Source organism: Polyodon spathula, chromosome 1 (assembly GCF_017654505.1).
Source record: "Polyodon spathula isolate WHYD16114869_AA chromosome 1, ASM1765450v1, whole genome shotgun sequence".
NCBI classification, from domain to species: Eukaryota; Metazoa; Chordata; class Actinopteri; order Acipenseriformes; family Polyodontidae; genus Polyodon; species Polyodon spathula.
Genome location: NC_054534.1, coordinates 65,024,303 through 65,036,596, shown reverse-complemented (window position 1 = coordinate 65,036,596; position 12,294 = coordinate 65,024,303). Strand labels below are relative to the sequence as shown.

Sequence of the window (12,294 nt, the reverse complement as noted above, 5' to 3'; positions counted from 1 at the left end):
TATATTAATATGGAAACAGTTAATAAAAACCAGTATACAAGTGAAAAGAAAAGTAAACGTAACTGAAAATGTTACTTGAGTAGATTCACATGGCTTTAGAGGTACAGTAAAACAAGACAAAAACAGAAACTTTAAATGAGGACAATAAGTTATAATGTATCGCAGTATACAGCAAATCTAAAATGTACTTGAGATGCAGACAATAAAATACCACTCGGAAATCAGTTATGTAGAGCACATCTCATTATTCAGTGAAACTGCAAAGGACATTAGACTTATTTATAGCAAGCAATCTAATTTTCAAACACTCCAGCGAGTCCCCTAGAATTAATCCACGTTGGGAAACTTCCAATAAACCTCCACTTGTTAGAGGCTTCTCAGACAACCGATTTCCAGTAGCTGGTAAGAAGATTAAAAATGTTATAAAAAATAAATAAACAAATAGATGCCTGTAAAACAATTTTACAGATTCCCTGCAGATTTCTGTTACCTTAAATGTGCTCTACAAAAACCTGTCCCTCACAGCAGGGACAGATTCCCAAGATATGCACCCTTACTGCACTGAACCCTGCTTAAAAAAATTTAATCCAGGCTATATAAATATTGCAATGTGTTTATCCTTGTGTTGGCTGACCTTAGCATTCCAATCATGAAGAACTGCATATGAGAAATTGAAAGTCTCCTGTGTTCTTTAACTCAGCTCATTTTAAATTCTGATTAGTATTCTGGATACTGAGTATTCATAACATGCATATATATTATTATAAATAAACGCAAACGTGCCGACTGACAATCAAGGTACACACAAGCTGCTTACCTGGTCTACTGCCTCCCTTCTCGTGTCCCAGCTGACCGCAGCTGTTAGAGCCACATGTATAGACGCTCCCTTCACTTAACAGGAAAACAGAGTGGTGTCCCCCGCAGGCAATATCCTTCAGCCCCCTTCCATTGAACACTTCGCAGCTCCTCGGCTCGGAAACAGTGCTAACTGTGTCTCCTAATCCAAGCTGGCCAGCAGCCGTGCTACCCCAGCACAGCATTTCAGCTCGAGAAAGCTCTACAGAAGCCAGCTTTCTTTGGTAATCTTCGAAAGAAACAGAGGTCTGAAAATAAGAGGAGAATCACAGCAGTTACTATACTCAGACACCCTCACGATATCCCCCAAACCAATTGCAGAATAAGGGTGCCATAAACAGATAAGAAACCTGGAAGATGTTTAAATAACACTCAGTGGCTCTAATCCTGCTTATGCAGCTAGACTCAGGCTCGGATCTCAATCCTATGGAGCAACTCCAGCTTGCTGCTGAAAGTGCAAGCCAAGCTGGGACACATGTCATGTTAAAGCAACCCACACAGTCCAGTCACTTCACGGGAGCATGAGGCAAAACGTTAGATTAAAGACAGTCAGTAAAATATGTTTGTATTGGTACTATGCCCTGCTATAAATAAAATGATTAAATCACTGTAAAAATCTGACTCAGAGCAAGTGCCATGGAAATGCCCCTGCACCATACTCTAATATGTATAATTTGACATGCAAACCACTGCGAGATCCTTCAGTTCTTCAAAAGTGCTGTACATGCTAAAGTATTTTTTGCTGTCAGTAAACTACAAAAAAAGGAAGAAAAAAAAAAGTAGACATACTGACTGAAACACAATACAATTCTATTTGCATAAAATGTCATTTTAAACATTTACAATAAACACAGAATGAGCATTACTCAGAAATAGCTTCAGGAAAACTATATGAAATGTGAAACAAACATTTAAATTGTATTTTTACCGAATTGTAGATGGTACTCCTGAAAGTTTGTTCATGTCTACATTTTTACCCTGGGGCTGGGTGGTTCAATGGAAAGGCAATTGGGTTGGAAGACTTACACTTCTAGATGGGCTATCTGCAATCAACTGTGAAGCTCAGTTCAGTAACAACTAGACAAGTGTCCACATCACCAAAATCAACATCACAGTTAAACCTTACTAACACCTTTATAAACAGTCAGGGATTTCAAAATCTGGATAGGCATAAAAAATAGAACATGTTTTAAAAGGTGGTCTCATCAAGTCTGCTTTCTTCCAGACAGTTTTACAATTATTATATAAAAAGGCATAAGAAATATTCAGCATAACAATTCAAAAGCTACAGACTGGAACTTAGTGGCACAGTGGTTAATGCAATTACCATGTCAAATGTTCTGGCCAGTCTTAAGGCCCGTACACACCAGACGCGACACGATTTTTACTGGGGTGACATGACAAATTCGCTGCGAAAACACAGTGCACACCAGAAGAGATCACAGAAACGACGCAACAACTGGAAATCTGTCAGATCGTTCAGAAAGTTTGATTACTAACAAACGCAATAGAAAATGGTTTTTATTATTATTATTATTATTATTATTATTATTATTATTATTATTATTATTAATAGGTCAGGGAATTTAGGTACTGCAAGTATGATCTTTACCTCCATTTTCAGTGAAAGTGTGTGACGGGGTGCACCCCTTGTATACATTTTATTATTTATGTAGGTATTCATTTATTATTATTATTATTACTAGTAGTAGTAGTAGTAGCTGTCATAGTAGTATATAAATATATTGTGTTTATGTGCGGACGGATAAAAGCCCTCCGACATGATTGTTTATTATTTAAGATGACGGCAAAAAGCAGTGCGTTTGTGTTTTGTTATTAACAATAATAATAATAATAATAATAATAATAATAATAATAATAATAATAATAATAATGAAGAATACCTACATAAAAAAATTAAATACATACAAGGGGTGGGCACTCCATCTCAAAGTGAAACAGTGCTTGATTTCAAACCACATGACATGAAGCTGTTCTCTGATTGGTCAGTTCGGTATTTGTCGCTCGACGAATTCGCAAAAATAGGGTCAGTTTTTTTTTTTTTTTTTCATTGCTCGAATTTGTGTCGCGGCCACGACGTTTGTCGTGTCGCCTTCGGTGTGAAGGGCGCTACTGAAAAGTAGAGGTTTTATTGATTTTCTTGCGTCGCTTTGTCGTGTCTGGTGTGTAAGGGCCTTTAAAGCAGAGGTCAGTGGACAGCAGTCTAGTCGACATTACAACCACACAATTCAGCACACTATCAGTAGCAGAGCATGGAAGAGGCTCAAGCCTGAATGGCATATGTTGTAGAAACTGTGCTGTGGTTTTTTAAATTTTTTATTTATTTATTTTTTATAAAATGTAGTCGTTGCCAATGGTTTTTACCCTCGGTTTTTCCCCCCAATTTGGAATGCCCAATTATTATTTTTATCCCAGTTCACCGCTGCAACTCCCACACTGACTTGGGAAACGGCAGCAGACACTAGTGTCCTCCGAAACGTGTCCTGCCAAGCCGTATTTTTTCATGCTGCAGGTCTACAGCGAAGCCACCAAACGCATAGTGCCGGAGGAAAACACAGATCTGAGTGGCTTCTACAGCAGACCCGCAGGCGCCCTATCGGCCACAGGAGTCGCTGATGCGCGGTGAACCGAGGATTAATTTGCCAACCTGATCCCTCCTCACCTAGGCGGCGAATGGCTGATTGAACTCCAGGCCACGATCGGCAATGGCATGGACTCGAAACAGCGATCTCCAGGCTATAGGGAGCAACCTGCACTCCACGTGGAGTGCCTTTACTGGGTGCGCCACTCGGGAACCCTCTGTGGTATGCTTTTGTGTATTTTTGGGGAAGCTCCCACTCAACATGCACATTACTCAAAGTTAGTGCTATCAGTCACTGAACTTTTTTTACAAGCATTCCATTAACCCCATTCACACTTGTGATTTAAGGGGGCCCAGATCCACTTCGGGGCCACTTTCTCACATGTGAACGCTCCAAAAAAGAAAAAGCAACCCAGGGATGGCCTAGTTTTTGGCCACCATTTCGATGTGGCCCAGGGTCTGAAATTGCAGTTTTCAAGTCTTTCCACAGATTCTCAATAGGATTCAAGTCAGGACTTTGACTGGTCCACTCAAGGACATTCACTTTCTTATTCTTAAGACACTCCAGTGTAGGTCTGGCCTTGTGCTTTGGATCACTGTCCTGCTGAAAGGTGAATTTTCACCCTGGTTTTAAGTCTTCAGCAGACTGAAACAGGTTTTCCTCTAGTATTTGCCTGTGCTTTGCTCCATCCATTTTTCCTTCAATCCTAACAGGCTTTCCAGTCCCTGTTGAGGAGAAGCATCCCCATAGCATGATGCTGCCACCACCATGCTTCACAGTAGGGATGGTGTTGACTGGGAGATGTGCTGTGTTAGGTCTGCGCCAATCGTAATGCTTGGCATTTAGACCAAAAAAGTTTGGTCTCACCTGACCACAACACATTTGGCCACATTTTTGCAGGATCACTCAGGTGCTTTGTTGCAAATTTCATGCAGGCTTTGAGATGGCTTATTTTTAGTAATAGCTTCCTTCTTGCTACTCTACCATACAGGCTACTTTTGTGAAGTGTTCTGGATATTGTTGACTGACATTTTCTCCCATCTCAGCCATTGAACTCTGTAGCTCTTTCAAAGTTGTCGTCGCCTGATTGTGGCATCCCTCACCAGTTTCCTCCTTGCCCGGCTGCTCAGTTTGGAGGGAGAGCCTGATCTAGGCAGTGTCTGGGTGGTACAATGCATCTTCCATTTCTTGATGATTGAGTAGACTGTGCTCGCAGGAATATTCAGAGACTTTGATATTGTTTTGTACCCTTCTCCTGATCTGTGGTTTTCAATGACTTTATCCCTGACTTGCTTTGAAAGCTCCTTGGTCTTCATGGTTGAGTCTGTTTGAAATTCACTACCTGACCAAGGAACCTTGCAGAGACAGGTATTTTTATTCTGAAATCATGAGAACCACTAATATTGCACACAGTCAGAGACCATTCAACTGATTGTGTGGCTCATTAAGGTCATTTTGTGCACCTGAGTTAATTTAGGTTTGAATACCTATGCAATCATGACTTTTCCATTTTTATTTCATATTAATTATCTATTTACTTCTTTCTTTTTGTTTTTTCTTTGAATGTGTGGAGTAGGTTGTGTATAGAACACATTAATTCCTACTTCAAAGTGTCATGACTGCAAGCTTTACAGCAACGAAATGTGAAAATGTGAGGGTCTGAATACTTTTGGAAGGCACTGTAGGTTATGTGTGTAATATATATATATAATATATATATATTATTATATATATATATATATATATATATATTTTTAAGTCACCTTTGATTGTAATATTTCTTGCTGTTCATGTGACTTATTTTATCGCAAGTTAGATTCAACCCTTCACAGCAAAAAAAAAAAAAAGGAAGCAGTGTTGGTAGGCTATTTTTAAGGGATAACCTAACAAAACTCCAGGGACTTCCATATCAAAATTCAGATATCTTTTTAACCATAAGAAATGTTCAGTTTCACCTTTTCCCACTCTAGTGTTTTAGATACAAACTAATTTTTCTAGATTAAGAGAAATAACACACTTTACTCTTTGACTAACTCACAAGTTGAAGTTCTGTGACTAGAGCCTGATGAGACAAGTCCTACAGGATCATTACGATATTCACAATGCATGTTCCACTGCTTTACCATTGTGTACCATTTTACAAAGATTATTATTATTATTTTTTTTTTTTTTTATTTTTTTTTTAACAAATGCGATTGGTACCATTTTTGACCAGAAGAGTTAAATTTGGTGTTTGTTCAAAGACGGTGGTTAAGGCAAATGTGAACTAGGCTATGTATGCATTACATGACTGTTGTGTACACCTATATATCCATACCAACAATTATGTCGATTTTTACTCCACCATTCTATATATATTTGAAAGTAGGCATAACTGTAGAAATTCATATAGGCCTATTGTATATTATTTTGTGTTCAAGACAACCAGAAAATTTTTTTTAAAAAAATCCCTTAAAATCTAGCACTATTTTTATACTCTGGCTGCAAGAGAACAGGGCCAGGTCTTCTCCTGGGGAGCAGGAAGTGACGGCCACAAACTCACTCAAATAATGTGTGGCAGCCAACCCTGCAGATCTCTCAAGAGGTAGGAGCACAGAAAAATAAATACGGTAATGTATAATACTGTACAATTTACTAGCGACACGGCCCATCCATTAATTAACCACATTTGTAATTTATCGAATCGTGAAATGAGGGAACTTATAAAATATAGAATACTATATATTAGATATTATATATATATATAATATATATATTACAAAACCTACTATCGACTATAGCTGTCTTCCGGGTTCTTTCTCAGCATTGTTTTATGAACCAAGACCACAGGTGTTTGATTTTGACTGTGCTTGTGCACTATTTATTTTCACACAACAAATAAAAATAAACAAAACAAAACAAAACCCAGCTGTACTCTAGCACTAACTCAACACTTGTTTTTCTTCCTCTCTCTCTCTCTTCTCCGGTGCCTGTACTAAGAAGTCAACAACCTGACGTGTGTGAAAATGTTTGAAGCACAAAATCGCAAAGGTGAGATACTGTTAACCATTACCAGTTAAGCAAAAACATATTACACAATTAATAACCAAATAATATATACCCAAGTACAGTCATGTAAGTGTTTATCGCTTTAGCGGAAATATTACCTGTGAAAACACTAAAGAGAACATAAGTTTAACACCCGTCGTCAACATCCTGTTTATTCCTGTTTGCACTGATCCTCAGTGAGATCAGCCATTATTTAACCCACTAAACATCACAATTACCGAAGGTAATTTAAAACATTCATAACAACACATTTCTTACCTGTAAATCCGCATCCCCTATTCGTTCTGCTAAGCCTGTCAATAGCAGGGAAGTTATGATTCGGATAAGAACTGCGCGTCATAGGTCACATGAGCTTGCCTTCAGGTGAAAATAATCGAGAACAGATAGTGTGGTTCTTCACAATGCTTAACTGCTTGTTTACTTTCCGTATATGACTATGTACTGGCGGTCAAAATTATGGTGACGCCTGGAAATGTTACTGATAAATGCTAAAGAATCAGCATAAATTATTACTAGCATTTGTTTTGAAAATCAGAGCCACCTCCATTAATGGGCCTCCCGTAGCAGAGATTTTCAGACTAGTCTGGTAAATACTAGCCCCTCCCCTCCAAATGAGCGACCTAACTCGAACAATAGGAGGGAGTCCTCATAAAGGAATAAAACCAAATATGTATGTTTTATTAAAGAAGTGCAGACAGACACTGCCAATGTCATGCATATTTATGAGCAGTCAAGTCTGGGGCGTGGTTTGGATGTCAAGGATAGACAATAACTAGTACTAGAGTATAATGCCTCGGAGGTTGTGGCAATATTGGGGGAAAAAATAGTAATAGCTCCTTTTTCATTTTTACGCTGTATGATCTTTTGATATCCGTAAATCAAATATACAGTGTAAGAGGATATAAGTAAAAGATACATAAAATACATTAAGAACTACTATTGTTAGAATATTCAAAACTGTTCCGTCATGAATTGCACCCAAACAGAACTGAGTTGAGACTATAAAGACGAGCTGATAATTTAAAATGACGTAAATGTACATATTTTAAATGAAGCAGTTGTTTAATTAATAACACATAAATTTACAAAATATTTTCAATAATTACACTATTTTCAATAATAGACATTGTATTTTTAATAATAGACACTTTTTAGGGGAAAGGATATGAAACAGACTTCAAACTATGGCAAGCTTCTTAAAGAAATACATCTTTTTAAATGAAGCAGTTGCTTATAATTAATAGATACAGACAATAAATAGACAATGCATTTTTAATTATGCACTGATACAATAGATGCTGCTTATTTGCAACTTTGATAAAGTCAACTTTTAGTTATTAACATTTTTACAGGAACCAAGCATATACTATGTTTCTTTGCTTATTAACAACTTTCAGATAATGACAACTTTTTGATGTCTGCAAATGAATATGCATGACAGTAGCAATGTCTGTCTGCACTTTGGTGATAAAGAGCTCTTGTCAGGCCGGGTGAAAACATTGATTGTAGAAATAATAACACGTATGTGTTAAGGAGGGATGTCTCTAAATAAATCTAATTTAATCGTGATTAAAAATGCAATCGTTTTAAAAAGGGAAGGATTGGAATAGGAAATGAGGCAGATTTTACACTATATAGCTAGGGGAAAAGTCACTACCGGAACTCTTTGAATTCCCATGATGCACCGCTTAGGCACCGACGGAAGTACCGATGTTAAATTAGTGGAGTTGACCATTGTCTATATAGATGATCTTTGATTCAGCGCAGTCCCGCTCTCTCAAAATCAAAATCAAATTCAAATTCAGAGGTGCATTATTGGCACAGCAGATAAAAGTACAATATATAAACAGCAGAGAAACATTATGAGCATCAATATAAAAAATAAAAAATGCAAAAAAATAAATAAACAACAAAATAAATAATTAAGAGGTAGTAATGTGAAAAGGAACACTGGTAAATAAACAAACACCCACCCTCTCCCGTCAGTACTGTTGTGCAGAGCGCTCAGGCTTTGAAAGGCACAGGCATACTGAGGCAGCCAGTGGGGCTGTGTGTCCCTTCCCCAGTAGGACTGCCACTCTCTCTGGACTGGTCGTGTGGGAATTGCTTTTTTTTTATTTTTATTTTTTATTTTTTATTTTTAAAGAACGTGTCCCTTATTTGTGTATGTTTACTGCAGTGTAATAGAAAGTACAACTCTGTCTCGACTTTTCCCAATTCACAGTGACCACATAGCCTCCTGTCTCTGGGCAGCCAGGGCTGTGTCATCCTGTTTCAATGGCCAGGTGGTGGTCACTGAGTCTGTACTTGATCGGGATCTGCCTCAGGTATGGGTTAGGGCCCGATAGCAATCCAGTTTGTTTTGCGTTTTAGTGGTTTTATCCCAATGGTCCAGATAGGAGTGTTTGAGGTGTTTTACAATTTGGTGGATTTTAATTGTTATTGTTTTAGCAGTGCTGTCTTGAAGCTGACTGATGTCAGTGTGGCTCAGTGCAGTGAGCTTCAGGACCAGTTGGCTGAGGGGACTCTTTTCTGGGCTAAGCTCTTGGCTTTTCAGGGCTTTATGATGGTAGGAGTTTGGGCCACTGTGTTTTTAGATGAACCCAGTATTTTAATGCTCTTTTTTGGTTGTTAATAATCAGTGGGTAATGGCCTAATACAGCCCTGTATTATTTGGTGTTTTTCTTTGTAATTTGAGTATGTTTTACAGAACTTTGCATGCATGGTTTCTATGGGGTGTTTGTTCCATTTTGTGTTGTCTTGGTCTGCAATTAGACGCCACACTTCACTGCAATAAAGTCAATTGTCTGAATCACACTTTCCAATATTCAAAGTAGTAAGTAGGAAAGGAAGTAGAAATGTGTATGGGAGAGGGAGGGGAAAAAGGCAGGTACAGGAGGAGCGAGAGCATTAAATAATAAAGAGAAAAGAAAAAAAAGAAATATATGCAAACCTGTGTTTTTTGTAAGCATTTAAACCTTTTCTGGATGTCCAAATAAAGCCAATTTTTAAAATATTTTTCATATATATGCCCTTCAGTCTGCATCTAGAATCGCACCACGTTAAGCTCTGTATCTATGTACTTATTTTCCAATGCATATGCTGTTGCAAAGGTTAAGGCAGGGCAACTACTTGAAGTCCATAGAGTTCATAAAAACTGCTTTAGATTTCCGCTGTTTAAATTCATTAGGATTTCTGCAAACCAGTTCTTAATTTACATGCCAAAGAAATTAAAGTACAGACCATGGTAAGACACAGTTCCTTGCAAAGCTGACAGTATGGTGGCTATGCGTATTGTTTTTCTCCTTGTTGCTGGTATAATGTCTGACACCAACCCCAGCTGTTTATTCTTGACTCTTTTTGAGTACTGTATATTACATTATAAACTGTTACCCCCCCTTCACCCTGTTAAATGTGTGCACATTTCAAATGTTGTATACCGTTGGTGAAGCCGTCACTCTGAGGTGCTGGGAACTCTCCTGGAAAGGAGGTCCGCCGCCCAGTTTACCGCCCTGGGCAGGTGTACTGTCCCCATTGAGAGGAGGTGTTTGTGTGCCCAGAGCAACAGCTTGCAGGCCACTCGATGGTGACTGGGAGACCTGAGGCCACCCTGGTGGTTTATATAAGCCACCATGGCAGTGTTGTCTGTCCGGACCAGCACATGTCTCCCTTGAACCTCCTGTAAAAAATTCTGCAGGGTCAGAAACTGCCTGCAGCTCCAAAAGATTTATGTGGCGACCCATAACCCCTGTGCACCCCTGCCTTTCCACACAGTGCCTCAGCCATGGGTGGACACGTCCGTGGTGATGACCTCTCTTCTGGCGACGGTGCCCAGTTTTACGCCTAGACGTAGATGTGCAGGCTGTGTTCACCAAGAGAGCGCCTTTAAACAGTGGTGAGACATTGTCACTAGGCAGCCTGGGTTCAACACAGGCTGAAAAACCATGTTGTTGAACCAAGCTTGGAGAGGGCGCATGCGCAGGAAACCCAAAGGAAGGGTCTGGGAAGCTGTTGCCATCAAGCCCAGAAGTCTCTGGAACATCACTACTGTAAGTGCTTTATTGAGCTGAGAAAGCTTCAAACAGGAATTGCAATCCTAGGTAGGAGGCTATCTGCACAGGTGTGAGGTGGCTCTTTGCACGATTCACTGTCAGGCCCAACCGATGAAGATGGCCAGTGTCGAGTTGCGCATGGGCCTCTGCCTGTGCTGGAGACTGGACACAAATGAGCCAGTCGTCCACGTAATTGAGCACTCTGATGCCTCTGAATCTCAATGGGGCCAGGATAGCTTCCATGCACTTTGAGAAGACACAGGGAGCTAGAGAGCGGCCAAATGGCAGTACACGGAACTTGGAAAGCGAACAGCAGGTATCGCCTGTGGCCTGGCTTTATGGGAATGTGGAAATATGCGTCCTTCAAGTCCAACATGGTGAACCAGTCGCCTGGCCTGATTTAATGCAACAGCTGTCGGATGGTCAACATTTTGAACATCCGTTGACTCAGATACAGAAATTACCTGGAGTAGAACCCTTCCATCAAGTGGAGGGATTGTACCGTGCAAATAGCTCGCTTTTGTAGCAGAACAGAGCCCCAAAAGGGAGAGGGACTGTGCTTGAATTGGAGAGAATAGCCTGTCTGTACAGTAGAAAACACCAAGATGTCCGTGGTGCACTGACGCCAATACTCCAGGTGGTTCCCTGCAAAGGAACCCTAGGCTTGTATCAGCAAGGCCCTAGGGCCGCTGCCGGGCTTGTGGCTTAGCCTGAGGTCTTTGCTTCTGCGGCTGGAGACGGAACTTGTTAAAGTTGCCACGGTACACAGCAACAGGCCGGTTACAAAAACCCCCTCTGGCTGTAGTAGCATCCGGCTGTGATTGGCTGCTTGGGCCTTGGATGCCAGTTTGCCGCTGGTTTGTGCTCCTGGGGTGGTGGCTTAGGAAACAAACGCACCAGTTCCTTTGTGGGCATGGTGAGAGCGCTGCAGCATCTCTTCAGCCTGTCTGTTCAGTTTGGAGATACGGAGCAGGTTTTTATTCGGCAAGTGCAGCTCCTCCAGCTTCTTCTTACGTGGGCTCTTGCCTCGGGCAGTTTTCCTACTCTGCCTTAGCACTGAGCTATCTGTACAGGACACAGACACGTCTTCAGCAGGCATGGGGAAGGGCCTTGCCCAAGAAGAATGGACATATTTTCAGAGCTGAGAGACGCGATTTTCCAGCGTGCGCTTAGAAAATACTTATCCTCTACTGGGAGACTGACCTTGCATATGTCACAGTGAACTGGCATGATGCAACAGCAACGCAGTGAAAACCTGTTGCATCTGTCTACTCAAGCACCGCTGTGCAGTAATGATCTAGTACAGTACTGTCTCAAACTGTTCAGTAGCAGCACCTCTGTACAAAACATATACAGTACTGAAAACTGTCCAGAAAATTGAACCTTGCACCGGGTTGGGATGGTGACCTTGCCCTGTGTTACCGCAAGAAGCAGTGCACAGGAACTGTATAGCTTCTGGCAAACCCACAGTTGGAACAACTAAGGAAAGACTGCTGTTAGCCTAAACAGCCTTCGTAACGGTGCTGTAAGCAGCCACCAAGACGGCAGAAATATACTGTGGCAGACTGAAACAATCTACCTAAAGTGTATCAACGCACTGCTGCTGAGCACAGCAGCTGTAACCGTGTTATTTTGTATTTATTTATTGTAAACCAAAAATACACACACAAGAAAGAGAAACTTTCTCACAGTAAACAATAATCACAATAATATAATTTCCATTAATAACAACCCCG

At 40.3% G+C, this 12,294-nt stretch overlaps 1 protein-coding gene across 4 annotated transcripts in view; it reads right to left on the bottom strand.

The window, feature by feature from the left end:
- herc3 (HECT and RLD domain containing E3 ubiquitin protein ligase 3) overlaps positions 1-7,094 on the bottom strand; it is a 62,131-nt gene extending 55,037 nt beyond the window's left edge. For 2 of the 4 annotated variants that reach the window (XM_041259696.1, XM_041259702.1), the window contains exons 1-2: positions 6,765-7,094; positions 818-1,103 (exon numbers count right to left, since the gene is read on the bottom strand). In XM_041259696.1, coding sequence (XP_041115630.1) covers positions 818-1,040 — 223 coding nt within the window. In that variant the 5' untranslated portion in view covers positions 1,041-1,103; positions 6,765-7,094. The remainder of the gene's footprint in view (positions 1-817; positions 1,104-6,764) is intronic. The other 2 variants (XM_041259681.1, XM_041259689.1) reach the window with 1 other exon arrangement.
- Positions 7,095-12,294: the final 5,200 nt, after the last annotated feature.